Here is an 18552-nt window from a genome sequence, read left to right on the forward strand (position 1 = left end):
ATTCCATTTAATGTTGAAGTGGGACCAGTTCACACTCTAGTTTAATGATTGTATTAGCATAGCCCATCAATAAAAGAAATTATTTTTAAGTGATTAGAATAGGTTATATATGCACATAGTATACAGGCATAAGTAGATATCATCTATGCAGGTTTTCAAATTGCCTTTGATGTGGTTAATCGCAGACACTAACAAAAATAATCTTCATTAAATCAGCATTAAAAGACTATATTTGAAAAAAATAAAGGAAAACAGCCAGAACTGATCTTTAAAAAATATTTCATAAAATACAATTCATGTTCATTTATAAAATTTGGAAAATACAAAAATAATAAAATAAAATTTACCTCTAATTCCTTTTTCCAGAGATAGCCTCTTTTCTTTTCTCTTTCTCTCCCTCTCTCTGTATCTCTCTCCCTAGCTGATCTATTTTTATCTAAGTGTGCACTTTCAAAAGAATGGGGCTCCATCACACATTGTGCTTGGTGATGCCTTTCCCTGTCACATACGCCGTTTGCTCTCCGGTAAGCCCCTGTCCTTGTCTGCTCTGTGGTGTCTCACCCAGCCTTCCATCTGGGCTGTCACGGGGCCCAGCAGAAGACTGGAGCGTAAGACTAAGGTAAAAGCCTTGGCAATTCCTCCTCCCCAGCAAACACTGGCTCCAGTCTCATCTCACGGCCCACTCTCCACAGCCCCAGTTTTTCTGGGCCAGCCTACCATGCTTCCAGCTCCCACTAGCTGTCCTTAGCTCCCAGTCAGGTAACACTGTCTCCTCCTTTCTCTCTCCAGCCTCACCAGGGGTGGCTGCTTCCACTGGGGACACATCTCTGGGTCACCTCACTGTCCCCTGTCTCTCCTCAGCTTTTCCTGCAGAAGTCTTCTCCCTAATCTTTTTCTTATTAAAAATTTGGCACAGTTCCTTTTTCAGGCTAGCTCCTGACCAACGTCCACCGTTCCCAATTTCTTCTTTTGTCTAATGCTGCTTTGGCGCTGACAGCTCGGATGTTCTGCCTGCTCCGCAGCTCACAAAAGGACAGGGAGAGATACCGTGTTTATCACTGTTCAAAACACCTGAAGAGAGATAGCAAAGCTCTTGAAGGTATAAAGGAAAGCAGGGAGAATGAAGCAGGAAATAGGAGGGCTGTGGATGAAGACAGTGATAAGCACTATTCATTCCAGAAAGATTGAACGTGAACGGAGATATGGTCTAAGCCTATAAATGGATCACGCGGAGGGAGCAGAAGGGATCTCAGCGCGCCTGCAGGGATGCGCGGCCTTACGGGTTAGAGGAGGGAGGGATGGGAACAAGAGAGGACTGCAGACCACGCTAGAGACATAAATATTACATCTCTTCAATTCTTCACTCAGGCAGAAACCTGGAAGCAAACAGAAAAGTGCTCGAGCGGTAAAACCATGGTGTTACAGTGTTATAATCTTAGGAAGGCCTTTTGTGGCATCACTTAGATTTATGCTTAGACTTTATATGCCTTAATTTTCCTTCTCTCTTACTCTTACCTAGCTAAGAGATTATCCTCTGTTTCCAGATAAAACACTACATTAGAATTAGATAGTTTTCTACAGCATGGGCACTCTACCTTGTAAGGCAATATGTTGAAGAAAAATTAACTTGCTAATCCTATTATCACATAATGTATTTCTGATATGTATATCTATATTTCCGTGTGGCAGAAGTGCTAAAAGTTAGCTTCCCTAACAAAACCATCTTCATTGACAACTTAGGCACTTCAGTGTGTGTGAAACCATATTGTGACAATATGAGATGAGTCAGCAGAAGAAAAGAAAGAAATCAGAATGTCCCAGGACACTGTACAGTGCCTCCTCTGTGGTTGACACATGGGGGAACTTAACTTGCAGTTACATCTGTAGTTCTGGTTATTTTATAGGACTACAATGACTGAATTGAGTCTGTGAGTGCCTTTGAAAGAAAATAAAGAACTTTCTACTGCTAGAAAAATATGACTGGAGCTGCCCAAATTTTTATCTGGTTATAAGAAAAGGATTGTCCCTACTGAATGTATTTTAGGAGGTAGTGTGTGCCAAAAATGAAATTGAGTCTTGATATCACATCCCCTGAGTTGGGCTTGTTCAACTATAAGGTCCATGAAGAACAAGAGTGTTAAAATGATCTGCAGGATCTGATTTTTTAAGGAGAAAGCGAAGTTTATCCTTCAAGCAAGAAGAGATAAGCTAAAAGGTACAAATATTTGAAAGAATGGTTTATGGACAGTTGATAAAGAAAGCAGCCATCACTGCCACTACTTTAGGTCTATTACTAACATGGTGTATCAGAATAATGACATTCAATTTTGAACAGTGCTATCTGACAAGCAAGAAGATAAATGAAATAGAGGCAGTTAGTATGACTTTACATAAAAATATTCATTCATCCCTTTCTTGATAATTACTACTTATGTTATACTAACACAGTGTTAGGAGACTATTAAAGTAACCTGAGAGACTGAGGAAGGCCATATGAACTAGGGTACTGGCATAAGAAGGAGTGTTTTTAGAATAAAGAGATGAACAGGGAAGAGAGTAGCTTATATTTGATAATTAACTGGATTTCTGATTTTACCATGAGTTGTAAAGTGGGACATATATGGAAAATCATTTTTATTTATTTACTTTTTGACGTGCGTTGAGAGGGAGAGAGTTTGGGAGGTAGCTAGGGAGTTTAATTTAGTTAGCTTTTGGATTGTTTGCATTTCAGATTCTACCCAAGTAGAGATATTAAAAAGCAGATAGGTGGGTATGAAGCCCACAGGAGAAATAGTTACACTGGAGACTTGGGAGTCATCTCACAGACAAAACTGAATCATGATAGTAAATAAACTCCTAGGAGAAGACATCAAATACTACCATGAACATCGATATTTATGAAATGGTATTCACTTATCAGTCACTTTTATAATCTCTTTCCATCATGTTATTTACATGATGCAAAATATATAATACCAAGAAGAGAGGTAGTTGGGATTAACAGGTGATAAAAACTCAAGACTTTGAGATGCAGCTAGAACACAATATATCAACCCGAATATATGTAAAGATTAGATTTTAGCAAAAGGAATAAAAGATCATTTTCAGAAAATACACATGGGTCTGATAATTTTTTGTCTGGTTTCACCTCTATCTGAGATTTGCTGAAAAGAGTCTCAATTTCATGTGTAGTAGAAAATTGATCTGTTTATAGCATCAATATTTATAAGCAGAGGCTTCTATTTTTTATCTTTCCATTAAGTGAGTCTATCTAATAGTCTTGTTTGCTTGCAATCTGATTCGCTTTAAGTTGATAAATACTAATTTTAAAAAAGTTATTAGGAACACATGGTATTATTGTTAAGAGTCTTTATCTGGATATCTAGAATATAAATATGGACATTGCCTTGAAATAGACACATCTGAAATTTACAAATATACCTCACTGGTTCTTTTAAAAGACAAAAAACAATCGCCCTGGGCCCAGTGGCTCAGTTGATTGAGTGATATCCTGGGCACCGAAAGGTCACCAGTTCCATTCCCAGTCAGGGCACATACCTGGGTAGGTACGGAGAGCAACTGATCAATGGTCCTCTCTCACATCGATGTTTCTCTCTCACTCTCCTTTCCTCTCTGTCTCAATTCAATAAAAACATATTTCTCTAAAAAGTACTGTTTTTAAAAAAGATAAAAAATAATCTACTACCAATAAGACACCAATATTCTAGGAAATCTACATTTTCTTATTATAACTGTCAGCCCATGAAGATATCAGAAGCTATTAAACTTTGAAGAAACAGTGAGAGTCCCTAAATGGCACCCTGCATTTTCTCTTCTTTACCAAACCCTAGGTAAGTAAACATTTATCAAGTCTCCTACAAAAAATTAGGCCCCAAATGAAACTGATAGAAGCAGCAGAGCACCAGGAGTCTGGTAGAGTTAATTTTATTTTTCTAAAAGTCTGTGGAAGACGTGAAAACATACAGATGTAAATTAAGCTCTTTCTGTGTGAGTCAAAATATCTTTGTCAAATAACCTTTAATAGTATCTATCAGTTTGGCTTAGACCAGACAGATTTCATTGTTATGTCTGGGGATTCTGCCTGGAGAAAAGAAAGAGAAATAAAGGGAAGCCTCCCTATTGATTAGTCCAGCTCTTTTCTCTTTTGATTTAAAGGTTCACTTTCAGAGTCCTCTTGGGCACATTGTGTCTCCTACAAATCTCTGGGGGGCGGGGGTGTGGAGGCCAATTGACAAGCTACAGAAGGTGTTCCTGACACAGGTAGAATTAGAAAATTAAACAGGCCAAGGTTTCCTTTGCATACATGTTATGTAAATATGTCTAAGGACAAAGAGATTGGCTTTCACCAGTATTCACCTAGAATCTACTGCAGTAACAATGAGATAAACATCTCTGCTTCTCAGAGATCTGGGTAACAGAATAAATCTAAACCAATACACTTCAAACTTAATTTATTCAACAATAGGGTAGATCCTTTTCAGGGAGAAGAAAAAAAATTCAGGTATTTTATAGACTTGCCACAAATCAGTAACATCATTCTTTTCTCCACATCACTTCTATCAGCAACGATTTAGTAATATGGTTTCCATAAAGGCCTGTGGAAATCAGTGACATGAATAATAATCATCAGGGCTTACAACTGTATTGCAGAGATGTGCTTTGGGGAGATGGAAAAGGAATCCTGACGAATACAGTCAAAATCCACCCACAGAAAGACACATCTACAAGCACATTATATAAAAAGGCTATTCTGTCATAAAGTTACCTCTCTGAATACATATATAAATTGCAGACAATGCTTTAATTTTCTCAAGGTAAATGATATTGAAAGGATCTTTTTAAATCTGCACTAAAGTTTCACATCTGGGGGGGGGGGGTGAAGGCCAATTAACAAGCTACAGTATGCTTGGACACAATATTAGTTATAAAGCCAAATGGTAAAGAACATAATCTTTTACAAAAACCTCTTTAATCAAGGTTGGACTCCTCATCACAAAAATATCCTGTATATTTAGTGAAAAACAGAATGTCACATTACCATAAGTTAAAACATTTACTTAAATGTTTAATTTTTTAATATTATAGTTTCCATAGATAGAGAAATAGCTCAATTTTTTGTGCTTATCTTTCACTGAAGTTTTTCAAGTGTGATAGGAAGAGCAAGAAAATATAATAACTGTGGTGGTTACATCTTCCCTATCACCTGCTGAAGTGATATTAACATTGTGATAAATAAAAATAAATATTCTAACATGACTTACAAAATATTGCTTTATGTAATGTGAGCACATTCATAAGATATAAAAATTAACAAATATATATTTTTAACTAATCAAGAACATTTTACCACTGACTTAATCTGAGTAAGTCAATTGGGTCTCTAATATTATGGTGTGAGAATATAGCCAGTTGATTAGATTCCTGAAATATTTTCAGGTCATCAGCATCTATGATTGATGAGTTGAAATTTTTGCTATATATGGTGCATTGAAAGCTATTGTTAGGGAAATATGACTCACATATTCGATACAACATCTCAAAATAATCATACTTGTATTTATTGCTTGTTCATCATTTAACCTTCAGAACAAGTTTATGAGTTTAACCTTCAGAACAAGTTTGTGAGTTTCATGTCTATATTCTCCTTAATTACAAACTTCACAGGTGTGTCAACTTTAGGTCAGTGTCCTACTCAAGTCATAGCAATGGAACCCAGGGTGTCCCCGTGCATTGTATTTTTCCACTACACCGCACAGATTCTATGACTATAGACAACAAACACTTAAAAATTTTCACCACAAACCATGGTGAAGAGAGAAAAATATGGGGCTTGAGAAAGAGACATGGTATTGTGACCCCCTAGGCTGTCGTGGGTTGAATAGTGTCCCCTCCCCCCAAATTCATGTCCACCCAGAACCACAGATGTAACTTTATTTGTAAATAAGATATTTTCAGGTAAAATTAGTTAAGATGAGATCATACTGAATACAGTGGGCCCTAAATCCAAAGACTGGTGTCCCTCAAAAAGAGGAGAGGAAATACAGAGACACCCCTAGGAAGAAGGCCATGTGTAGATGCAGCACGCTGTCTCTAAGCCAAAAAAATGTCGATTGCTGGCAACCACTAGAAGCTATGAGAGTGGCTTGGAAAAGATTTATCTCAGAGCCTGCAGAAAAAAACAAATCTGATGACACTGGATTTTGGACTCTGGCCTCCAGAACTGTGAGAGAATAAATCTCTGCTGTTTTAAGCCACCTAGTGTGTGACACTCTGCTGTGGCACCCTCAGGAGATTCACACATAGCTGTTTAATCTTTGGTAAATCAATGACCTTCACCAAGGCTTTCTTAACTGGAAAACTGACATGGCAACATTTATATACATGGTGAAGATGTCTCAGAAGCACTTTATAAACTGGAAAATGCTATGAAAGCATCAGGCATCCCTACTGATCAGGGAAGGCAGAGATCAATGAAATTTGGATTAAGCCAAGAACTTGACACTTGGAAGGATGGGTGAAATTTGGAAAGAAAGAGGGCATTCCAGGTGAGAAAAAGCATATGCGCATTAATAGAGGTGGAGAAATGTAGGAGTCACTTTCAAATGAATCAAATTTGACAAAGAAATTCTATAATTTTATGAGTTAAAACTACTCACTTCTCTTAGTTTGTAAATGCTGAACCAATGAACACTGTATTAGTTTCCTAGGGCTGCTGTAACAAATAGGCACAATCTGGGTGCCTCAAAATAAGACAAATTTATTATCTCACAGGTACAGAGGCCAGAACTATGAAATCTGGCAACACTGCTCTCTGAGGCTGCAGGGAGCACTACTTCCTTGCTTCTTCAAGCTTCTGGTGGCTTCAGACGTTCTTGGCCGGTGGTTGCATCACTCCAATCTCTGCCTCTGTGGTCATAAGCTTCCTTTTCTCTCTCAAATCTTTCTTTGCCTTACTCTTATAAAGATACTTGTCACTGGTTTTAGAGCTCAACCAGATAATCCAGGATTATCTCCTCATCTCAGGATCTTTAACTTCATTATATAGTCAAAGACCTTTTTTCCAAATGAGATCCCATTCACAGGTTTTAACAATGAGCACATGGATGTTTTTCTTGGGTTGCCAGCACTCCATCCACTACAATAATTAAGTGTTTGGAGAAAGAAGGAAGCTAAAACTCAGACACATCATCTTAGGTAAGAACAATATCACCAATTTGATTTATTTAAACCATGAAGGTCAGCAATAGAATGGAACATATATATGAGATCCAGAGGCAATCACTTCATGCTAAAAAATAAAATAAAATCACAACAACAAGTTTCAGGCAAAGACCTTATGAGCAGAAAACAAAGAAGGTCAGGTAGGTAAGAGTCATATATTTTACAACTTTTAATTTTGACCTATATTTTCATTAATTTAATTCTTGTTACTTCAGTTCGCCTTATCATCTCCTAATCTATTCCCTTTTCTCACATTAAAATTTAGAAACTTCAAAATACTATTTCCCATTAGAGTTAGTTCAGAATCACCTTAATGGAAATTAAATTTTCCTAAGAGCCTATGTCTTTTGCCAAATAATAATTCTTTTTTCCTTCGAGAATCTTAATTTTAAAAGCCAATAAAATTAGACACACTTCTGAAGTTAATGCTTATCCATCATTTAAATCACCAGTAGAAGTTTAAGAGCAATTCCTAAAACAGGTAATCCCCTATATGATTGAAAATTTGCTAAAACAAATAACAACAAAACACAACTCACAACCTTTTAAATTCAGATTCGTGCTCATTAATGAGGCCCTATTAATATTTCATGTGCAGCCTCTTCCCATTTACTTTAAAATATTTCTATAATGGAGATTAGAAAATACACCATGCTCCTATGAGTAATGAAAATTTCAAATGTGTTTAGGAAAGATCTTTAGCTACAATGCAAATAATGTTGCTTAAACATTTCTAAAAGGGCCTCTGAGCCTCTGTTCCAAACAATATTCAGAACCATGGGAGGGTCCTATAGTCAGAACGAGATGGGTGAGTCTATTCTGGGGGGGGGCTAGATGTCAATATCATCACCAGTACTAATGTTTATCTCTCTTATGAGATTTAGTGAGTTTTCACTAACAAAACCAGGTGAACCAGTCACAGCACAGCAAGTGGTTATGAGAATGACTCTCTAGTCCATCCATCTGGCCAAAGAAGAGGCTAAAACCAAGCCAAGGACCCCAGAACCATGGAGCTCTACTTTGGGATTGACTTTAACATCAAAGAGCTATTGAAGAATGCTCATCCTACCAGTTAATTCTTTGCTACATCTCTTGATTTACAAAATGCAAAATGTGCTGTTTTTCTTGAAAATGCAATAGCTCAAAATTTAAGTACATGTAGCTATGTCTGATGATTAGAATGGCATATGGCTTGACATATTGTCACAAATTACATATAATCTATACTGTAACGTGTGAATGAGTCCTTAGGGAGTCCTTGAGCTAAGACTCATTAGTACATCTCAGTGAAATGAGAGATTTCATAAAACCACAAAACTGACTCCAATTATGGAAAATCCTGCTTAAAATATAAAGGTGCTTTTACGGGAAAATCCATGATTCACGGGATTTTGGCTCTGTGGCAACTAACCAAATGGCTGTCTCTGCTATGCTTTATTGCTATTAGAATTTAGTAAAATAAGTATATTCATTAAAACTATTCATATTTTTCCCCAAAATTTGCTTTAAAAATTTAAATTTAAATTTCATTAAGTGCTTATAGAATAATTTTTAAAAGCAAACAAAATAACTAATAAAATATTATTCTAAAGCTGGATCTCATTCAAGTTAACACAATTAGCATTTATTGAACACCTCTCCAAGATGCAACACAAACAGACTTATAAGGCAGGTCAGGTATATACTGACTAAAGATAGATCTTATGAAACATAGAGAAAAATAATTTTCTAAAATCATTACTTATACATTAGTGTAATTTTTCAACTAAATCCTATAGTCAATAGATGTGTAATATAAAAAAATAGATTAAAAAATATGAATAAGGATTAAAAGATTGCTACTGTTATAAAGAAGTTTTAAAGGCTAAATGGGAGAATTAGGAAAGATTGTCAAGAGTAAAGATGTGTCATTAGAGACTAACACTAAGATTATCCACGCCCTTGTATCCCAATTACTAAGTACAGATGGGAAAGTTGGACACTGAAGAAGGCTGATAGGAATAAAATGATTCATAGTGTTGGAGGAGAGCTCTGCAGACCCTGGAAAGAAAGACGAATAAGTAGGTCCTAGAGCAAATTAATCCTAAAACATCGCTGGAGGCAAAAATGACAAAACCGAAGTTGCCTTGCTTCAGGCACATTATGAGAAGGTAGGGTTCTTTGAAAAGACAGTAATGTTGAGTAAAACATAAGGCAGAAGTAAAACAGAAAGACTAAATATAAAATGGATTGATTCCATAAAAGAAGCCATACATATGAGTCTACAGGAGCTGGGCAGGGTCGTTGAGGACAGAACATTGTGGACATTGCTCATTCATAGGGTCACGAGGAGATGGAGACAACTCAACGGCATGTAAAACACACACACACACGCACGCAGGCACACATCTTTCAAATATAAAAGAAATAACTCTAGAATGTTATTAACTGTTATATATAAAATCTTCCACTGACTTTCTCTCTACATCCATTAACTACTCAAGCCATCATATGGCATCGATCTACTGTAACTTGTCACAAAACTGCTCCTTGGCCTAACTGTCCCATGCAGGAGCATTTCCTGTTGACCCCCTCCTCCTTCCTTTTGCTAGGTTTCTTTGATTCTGGTCTTTCCTACTATCTTCTTTTCTCCATGTCCTTTCTGGGTGAAATGATCAAGATACACATTTTCAAAAATATGACCACATTTCTAAAAACAACCGAACTCTTTCATTTCAGGGTCAAGTATTTTCAGCATCCTATTGGGATTTCCATTAAAACCTCAAATTCAAAACATCTAAAACTGAAACTCTTTCCTTCTAAACTGCCTTATTCTCCAGGATTTCTCCTCGTGGTTGGCATAATATGACCATACAAGGGGGGTGAGAAACCTCAGTGTTATTTCAAGCTACGTCTCCTCCCTTGCTCTGTGCATCCAGTCAGTCTCTGTCCCCAGTCCCTTCCTTAGGAAAGCCTCCTCTGCTACTGCTCACAGCTATTGCTCACATGCAGTCCTTGCCTGAGTGTTTCCATAGTCCCCTTTTCTTTTTTCCTCAATCCATCTTATATCATGTTTTTCTTACTTCATCCCCCACCCTCTCTGAAAACATGTGATGAATTAACGTCAGTCAAGAAAACAAAGTTCTGAGTAGTACATACATATTTATTCCTGACTTGGCCAAAAACAGTCGTTTTAGACTTTTCTCCTACCATGCTCGACAGACTTAACTGAACTTCTTGTACCATTTCCCAACTACGATGTGGCTGGATATGGCAGATGGTGCACAGCCTTTATCTTAGTTGCTTTCCTGTACTGCAGAGGTCGAAAGGCAGGAATGTTACCCTTCCCAGGCTCCTTTGCAGCTAGAATCTGACTGTTCTGTAGCTTCCAGCACCCCAGCACTATGGCACACTATTTAGAAGGAGAAGTGATGGAGGCCGCACATCTGCTCCCTCTGCTGTTTTACCTGGAAAGTATGCCATGAAGATGTGTTTTTCTCTGGCAGTGGAGATCTCCAGGCCCAGTCACTGACCTCTTCCATGTTGAGTACCAGGGTATGGGTATTTTACTGGTACAGTTGGTAACACTAACCTGTAGCAGCCTTCTCCATAGGGATAGAGGCCTCCTGATCAAAGATGAGGCCATAACTACATTGGTAGGCTAGTTCTGTGATGTGGTTTTAATTAGGGTCATTTCTGAAAGTTCAGCTTAGAGTCTTGCAATAATCATTTTCCTGTACTAAAGTTACTTCCTGCTTTAACAGCCAGAATGGATTCTGTCCTATGCAACTGAATCCTGAGGGTGACACATGACATTCACTTGCAAAAATCCATGTCGTTACTGGAATGTCCTTACCTTTTATTCTTAGTAAGCTCTAACTTACCCTTGGAGGCTGAGGTCGCATTTCATCTCCCTAGAAAACATTTCTATACTTTTTTTTAAAGCCAAATAACTGCTTCCTTCTCTGTGGTACTATAGAGTTTTGTTAATATTACTAATGTTCTAAACAAATTGTATCATAATTATTGGATAATTTTCCTTTTCCTTATTTGACCATGAGATATTTGAGGGCAAGGAATATGTTTTACTCCCCTTTGAATCTCTCATGCTCTAGGTTTGGCGAGCAGAAGAGACTCAATAAACACTGGCTGAAGTGAACTGCAATAAACTGAGTGCAGTGTAAGAGAGTGAGGAGACATTTCACCCTCTAATATGTAATTTGTATTAAGTGCCAAATGGGGGAAAATACCTGCGAGCTACAAATTTAAAAGTAGAAGATATTAACTATAGATGGGAGCTGGACTGAAGATAAGTGGGATATGGTTTTAAGTATTAAAAGATAGATACAATTTGACCTTGTGAAGAAGACAAGAGGGCTATTTTAAGCTTGAATGTGAGGGAGTTTAAGGGAGGAGATTGGGGGGGGATGTGGGTGGATCAGAAAATAATAACCTGAATGGAGGTATTGCATACGGCAGTTGTGACAGATTAGTCATGAAAAAAGAGAGGTTATCCGCTTGGAGTAGTCTAATTTTTTTTTACACAGGTAAGAGTGATTCCTTGAAGGTTTTAAAGAAAGAAGCATTTTTCACAAAGCTGGCTAGGGAATTACAAGATCTGGAAATAGCTTTCTTAGGTTGATATACTTTAAGAAAAATAATACTAAAACTCATTTTAAGGGTAAGTAAATTCAGGTGTCCAATGTTTGTTTGGATTATGAAAATATTCCCAAGTTCACAGAGGAGCTCTTTGTATTAAATCACATTTCTTTGGCTCATATTAAGTTATAATTCTCCAATCATCATGAGAAGGATCATACTGCAGGCTTCATCACCCACATTCTAACTTTGCTAAGTCCTTATCAGGCCAGAAGAAAATAGCTTAGAAAAGGAAAATGTTGTGGGTTGTACACCCAACTTTCATTTATCAAAATAAACTCTAAATTATCATAAACTTTAAAGCTTCTCCTTGGTCCATTAGTGCATATGATAAATTACGTAATTAGCTTTGAACTTACCCGTCCTGCATAGTGCATAATAGTGAATGCTGTGCCTTGATCTTTGAGGGCAACATTCCCATTGCCATCCTTTATGGGGGAATATACTGCATTGGTATTTGAGGATTCAAGGAGACTTTGTAGTTTTTTTGAAAGATTTGGTTCCATTGACCAACTCATTTGACTTTCTTCATCCAATAAAGAGAGAAATCCAGATGGCTTCTGAAAGTTAAGAGGAGAGCATTTTTTTCTTCTGTTACTCAATTTGATGGTTTTCTTATTTATAAATGATCCATTTATATTTTCATTATTTCATATAAAGCACTCAGAAAATGTCTTTACTTTTAACATACATCTATTTTTGCTCACTGTTGAAGTAAAAACTCTGATGCAATGTAGGCCCTAAATACTATTTGTTAATTAGAGGAATGAATAAAAAAAATGAAAGAGTATATCTTAATGTCATTAAGACACTGAAGTTATTAAAAAGTATAATCTCATCTCAAAAAAAATTAAATTTCCAACTATAGGAAAGTTGCAATTCTTCTTGACCTATAGCCCACATCAAATATTTCATACTTATGGTAGACAAGTTACTTATCAAAAACCAAAACCTACAATGATGTTAAGTAATTAAAATTATGAAAAAATCCCACTCAGCAAGAAGTAGGAAGTGATTTTATGATATTCCAATATTTAGACTTAGAAGAAAAGAAAGTTTGAAGCTATGACTTGTAAAATTCAAATTAGTAGTCTGATAATTTATTGCTGCCAAATAAGGAAAATATAGCAACACAGTAGGCAACAATATAAAATTAATCTTATATGATGAAAAATGCTACTTAAAGTACTTTCCAGCCTCTGGTATTACATTCTCCCAGACACACACCACCATCCTGCCCACATGGTTTACCCATCAGGGCTGTGCTGCTTATCTTTTCTTTCCTAGGAAAAATTTTCTGTTGACACGTTTTCAAATAAGATACTTTATGTCATTTATTTACATTATTCTGTCATACATCTTAATTCTTCACATCAACTCAGTGTGCTTTTCAAAGTGTAAATACCATAAAAAATAATCCTCCCCAGAAAGTGAAGAGATATTGACCCCCTGGCAATTTCTCAGTTTGTGTTTTGACTTGAGGTGAGCAAACCATACCACCACCAGCCTTATATGATGTCATTTATTTGGACAATAGAATGTCATTTCTTTGTGTCATAAATATTTTAGTTGTTTTATGCCTTTCAGAGTCTCCTGCTCATACTAAAGAAAACCCAAGGACTGTGTACAGTTATCTGAGGGCTGCAAAAGTTGAGATCATTCTGGTGTCACCCGTAGGGAACAAAGGTTGGAAGTGCCAGACGTGAGAAGAACCTCCAGCTGGTGGAGGCCCACACACCAGAGGGTGCCCTCTCAGAGCTATCCGGCAACTCCCGGGGCCACCTCTAGAATGAGCAGCCCACGGCCCCCAGGAAGGGAAGGGAACAGGAACTAATGAGGTGGAAATGGCACTCCAAAGGAACTGCAAATGACTGCAAACAGCAAGTTCATCTACCTTAGCGACTTAGCTAGAACACCTGGAGAAACATTTCTTACCAACACGAAAATGCCTTTCGATAAGGAAATTTGGAGAAGAGAGTTCATTACAAGGAATGCTATCTTAGCAGGCAGTTCTGCATGACACAGCACAAGAACCTCATTGTGGCCAAGGGTCCCATAAAGAGTCCCCACAAAGAGCCCAGAGGTGAAATTAAAAAAATATATATATATAGGTATACAAACAGATGAGGAGAGGCCTTAAAAAAAGTCAGTGTAAGAAGTTTGTTGAGGACCAGTCCTGTCTTGGATGTTTAAAAGATCAAGTTCTTTATTTCAATTTACAGCTGCCTCTTTGCTAAACAGCAAGTAAAATGGTGATGTTATAATACCAGAAGCTGTTCTTTCATCTATCGATTTGAGCCTGGTGTCAGGGCCCTTCTCTATATGCTGTTTCACACACCCACAGGCAAACACACACACAGCACATAGAGACACACGGTGGAAGGATAAATGGGCTATTTAAAGACTGTGTGAACGTATGTCCATTATCCAGGGGCAGTGACACTGCTTTTGGAGGTGAGAATTTTTGTTCCTTTGATAAAGCCTTCAATGGATGTTTAGGTAAGTCAAAGACAAGGCCCCAATTAGCTTAAGGGAAGGGATTGATTCAGAAGGAGCTAAACCAGTATGCTCCAAAAGCAAGATGATATTTTACAAGGATAAGGGGGTTGGTTAGCAACAAGATAGATTTTTAAAGCATTATAATTCATATTGTCTCCAAAAGCTTCCAAGTTCGTATGTGTTGCGTTTTCTGAATGGCAATGATCAAACCTGCTGACTTGGAAACCTTGCTGAAGTTCCTGAAGAACACAGCACATGGAGAAGTAATAAAGAGGGATTAAGGCCTTTCAGTCCTTCAGAAGTGAAGGCTTAGGAGAGGCTGAATTGTTCTACTATATGTGGGAGGTTATCATGTGCAATTTCACCATAACAACGAAAAGCAGCAACACTGAGAGTGGGACAGACTGTACTAGACACTTGGAGAATTTGGCAAGAATCTGGATGAAACCCTCCCCTCAGGGACACAAGACAAATATATGTTCATTGAAATATAAATGCAAAAATTAAAATGTTTGCGAATAGTGGAAGATTGGGAGTTGCTAGAAAGGAAACAATAAGCTTGTTCTGTATTGTTGGGTATATGTTTGCCTGGCATATAGACCTACAGATTTCACCCTATACGTGGTTCACCTTTTCACTCCATTTTTCTGGGTATCAAAGAGAAGCAGTAGCCCGAAATTTCCACTCTCATTTCCCACTCATACCGATAAGGGTCCTAGTATTGAAACAATCATTCCAAAGATGAAACCTGAGGGATGACAGCCAAAGACATAGAAGAAACATCTTTCTGCTGACCACTGTGTAGCAGTCAAGGATATAGCAGCGAATGAGAATGAGGGTGCTAGTACCTGAAGCTTTCCATATACAGTTAAGTATATATTGCTGTCAGTTTGAAGACATTTTAAAAATCTCAAATAAACAAATTATGTACTATATGTATCATGATGAGGGAGGGCTTCCAGGAAGAAGAGGGCTTCTTATGTAATTTAAAAAATGCTGACAAGTCAGTAGCAGGACAAGAGTATTTTACAATATTAGGAAAATGCATAAAATAATTTATAAGGGTAGGAAATTAAATACTATACTCTTCAATAGCTGAATGTTATCAGTTTTTAACAATGTTCACGTTTTAGAGATATGGGTACACCTACATAATGTCTTCCTGTATTAATAGATAGGGGTTGATGTTTATATAATAGATTTTTGTTTATATAATAGAAATACTGATGCAAAGATTCTTGCATTGAAAGGTTGAAACAAAGATAAATAGAAACACCTGCAGATATTCTAAGATTATATGTATGCATATATATTTTTCTTCCAGTTATTTCATACTTAAATTTAGAAATTTGAAAGATAAATAAAAAAGATTCTGAATTTATTTTATGATTTGTTATCTTATATATTACTTTATAAAATATTAATTTTGTTCATTGGGCATTGTAACTATGCCAAAAGGAGAGTTTAGCAATATAATAAATGCTGAATATTTGTATAATGAAATGATTTAATATATCTTGTCCTCTCAATGAATTGGTAATCCTTCAAATGTCCCTTCAGAAAAAGGTAACTTGTGCTCTTCCGTTGACATTGAAAGATTATAAATACATAGCAGAGTCTCACATAGAAAGACATCTCAAAAATAAGCCCCTGAAAAGAAAATTATTTGTCCCCAGCATATTTAAATGCACATATTCTGTAAAGTCACTAATTATATTATATGAATACCTGGAAAAAAAAATCCAAAACTCCAGTCTGGTTACCAGGAGAATAAGCTGTTTCCATGGTAACTCCCTCTTGTACACATTCTGTTTGCTCGTGTAGAAAAAGCACTTCATTGATATAGTGGTGCATCTTCTCATTGGTCATGTTGACACAAAGCTATTGTGGGGGAAAAGAAAACAATTCACAAGATAATATGGCCATGCAGATCCACTCTTTCTGTGACACAGTTTCAGATTAGTGAAATACTGACTCAAGAACATTCAACACCAAATAGTCTAAGGAGATAAAGCATTACAGTGTTGTTGAGAAGCCAAAGTAATGAGTTTCATTTGATATTTTGACTTCACATGGCCGGATTATTCAATTTAAAGTATGTTAAAAACAACAAGTACAATTATAACATTAATTTAAAAATCTGGAGTCTAAAATATATTTGAAGATTTAAAAAAATATTTCCAGAAGAAAATACTTGGTCTCTAGTCAACAAGTGAAGATAAAAACTGGATTGACCAGGAGATCCCAGAGAAAGGAGGAGAATTTCTTGCCTCCTCATTTCTGTTGCAAGAGAACATGGGTTTCTTTCAGAAAGAATAACTGTCCTAAGCATTCCATTGCAGAAACTGTCCTTTCTCTGAACATTTTTTTCCATTTCTTCAACTGTTTGTTTTCTCTATTCCTATCAGGAAACAAATATGCTATTTTTTAATCGTGAAGTTTTAATTTCTTAATTTTAAAAATTATCTTAAAATACTAAAAAAATGAAATAACCCAAATCGAATCAGAATAAAGTCTTACTCCTCTCTACGCTACTCTCCCAATTTTCTGCCTTCTTTTATAACAAAACAAACAAAACAAAACAACTCAAAAGAGTTGTCTTTTCTTATTATCTCAAATTCTTCTCCTTCCCAATATTGAAACCACTCTCATAAAAGTTTTCCCCCCTTGGTACCACCAAAATTGCTTTTGTGGAAGTCACTAGTGACGTGCGTGATTCTAAATCCAATGTTCGATTCTCAGTGTTCATTTTCCTTGACCTCCCTGTGATATTTGGCAGTCACTCCTTTACTTCCGTGGAGTGCTGTGTCACCTGTCTCCCAGTACATCAGCCTCTCTTGGCCTCCGACCTCACTGGCCACTCCTACCCTGTCTCCTTCTCTGCCTCCACCCTGGGGTGCCTGGGCTCAGTCCTTGAGCCTTGTTTCTTCTCTGTCTGCACCCATTTCTTTAATGAACTCAGTCAGTCTCAAAGACCATTATGTTCTCCCATCTCCACCCTAACCACTGTTAAGTTAGGGAAAATTTAAAAATCACTTAGAAATATTTAGAATTTGGTAACTCACTAGAAAAAAAGGTGAGTAATTTATACAAATCAAAATAACTTATAAAACATTTAAAAAAGGAAATCAGATAATTGCAAAAGGAATAATATCTAGGGTTACATTTAATGTGAAATGTGCTGCACTCATAAAGAAAATGCCAAAGCTTTTATAAAGACTGGAATGGTCACTAGAGAAAAGAAAGACCACCCTGAGTTTCTTTTTTCCATGTACCCAAAGTCTTCTCCAAGCCTGATGTCTTCCTAACACCTGCTAAGCAGAAGCTCCTCCTAGACATTCCTGGCCATCAGCTGGGAAATCATGGCTTCTCTCTAGGACATAGAAGAGCAGCCCTTATGCTCCAGCGTCCAGTCAATGAGCAAGTCACCTTCTCAACTGACCAACACCAGAAATGCTTTAATTCTCCATATGACATCTGTGCCTGCTCATAGGGGTGTGGCTATCAATGAATTAAGAATAACATGTACATAGAAAAGAAGAGCCACTTTTTCTCGCAGATACAGCTATTTGGGAGGGTGGGAACTGATGGTTCTCTAGAGACACAAAGTCACAGCTGGAAACTTTTTCAGGGAAGAAACAGACACATTAGAGTGCAGGGCTTTGTATTATTCTTTACTTCTGGCAAGGGCCAGAATTTTGTGAGTAGGTACAGAAAGCTCAAATATCTTCAGAAATGGGGTGACTGGAGAATGGCAGGACTGCAGACACAGGGATACCTTGGAAAGAGCTAAAAACTGGAAGCTCTTAGGACCTAGGCTAGTCAAGATATTTCAACAAAGAATGCACATCAATATTTCACTATCGATATAATAGGTGAATAATTGATAAAGTAAAAATATACTAAATAAAATTGTTAAATAATAACTATATTAAAAATAATACCTAAATAGCATATCTTGACACCCAAAGAGTAACAAAAATAATTCTTAGCTCCAGGTCAGAAAATGATGGACTTCTGTCCTTGTTTCTAATACTTTTTTTTTGCATCTCTGCTTCACAGTAAAAAAAAGTTTTTGTAAATTTGGTGATAAATGAATGTCTATAGATTGAATAAGCTCCCTTATTGCATTCAATTACAAAATAAAATCTAGATTAAAAGTAAAATATGAAC

General features: G+C 36.8%; 1 protein-coding gene across 2 annotated transcripts in view; it reads right to left on the reverse strand.

The window, feature by feature from the left end:
* Positions 1–18552, reverse strand: part of MYO16 (myosin XVI) — a 474768-nt gene that overhangs the window by 154274 nt on the left and 301942 nt on the right. For both annotated transcript variants that reach the window (XM_081128844.1, XM_081128843.1), the window contains exons 22-23: positions 16108–16260; positions 12240–12440 (exon numbers count right to left, since the gene is read on the reverse strand). In XM_081128844.1, coding sequence (XP_080984970.1) covers positions 12240–12440; positions 16108–16260 — 354 coding nt within the window. The remainder of the gene's footprint in view (positions 1–12239; positions 12441–16107; positions 16261–18552) is intronic.

The sequence above is a fragment of the Miniopterus schreibersii genome (genome assembly GCF_964146895.1).
Source record: "Miniopterus schreibersii genome assembly, chromosome: 2".
NCBI lineage: Eukaryota > Metazoa > Chordata > Mammalia > Chiroptera > Miniopteridae > Miniopterus > Miniopterus schreibersii.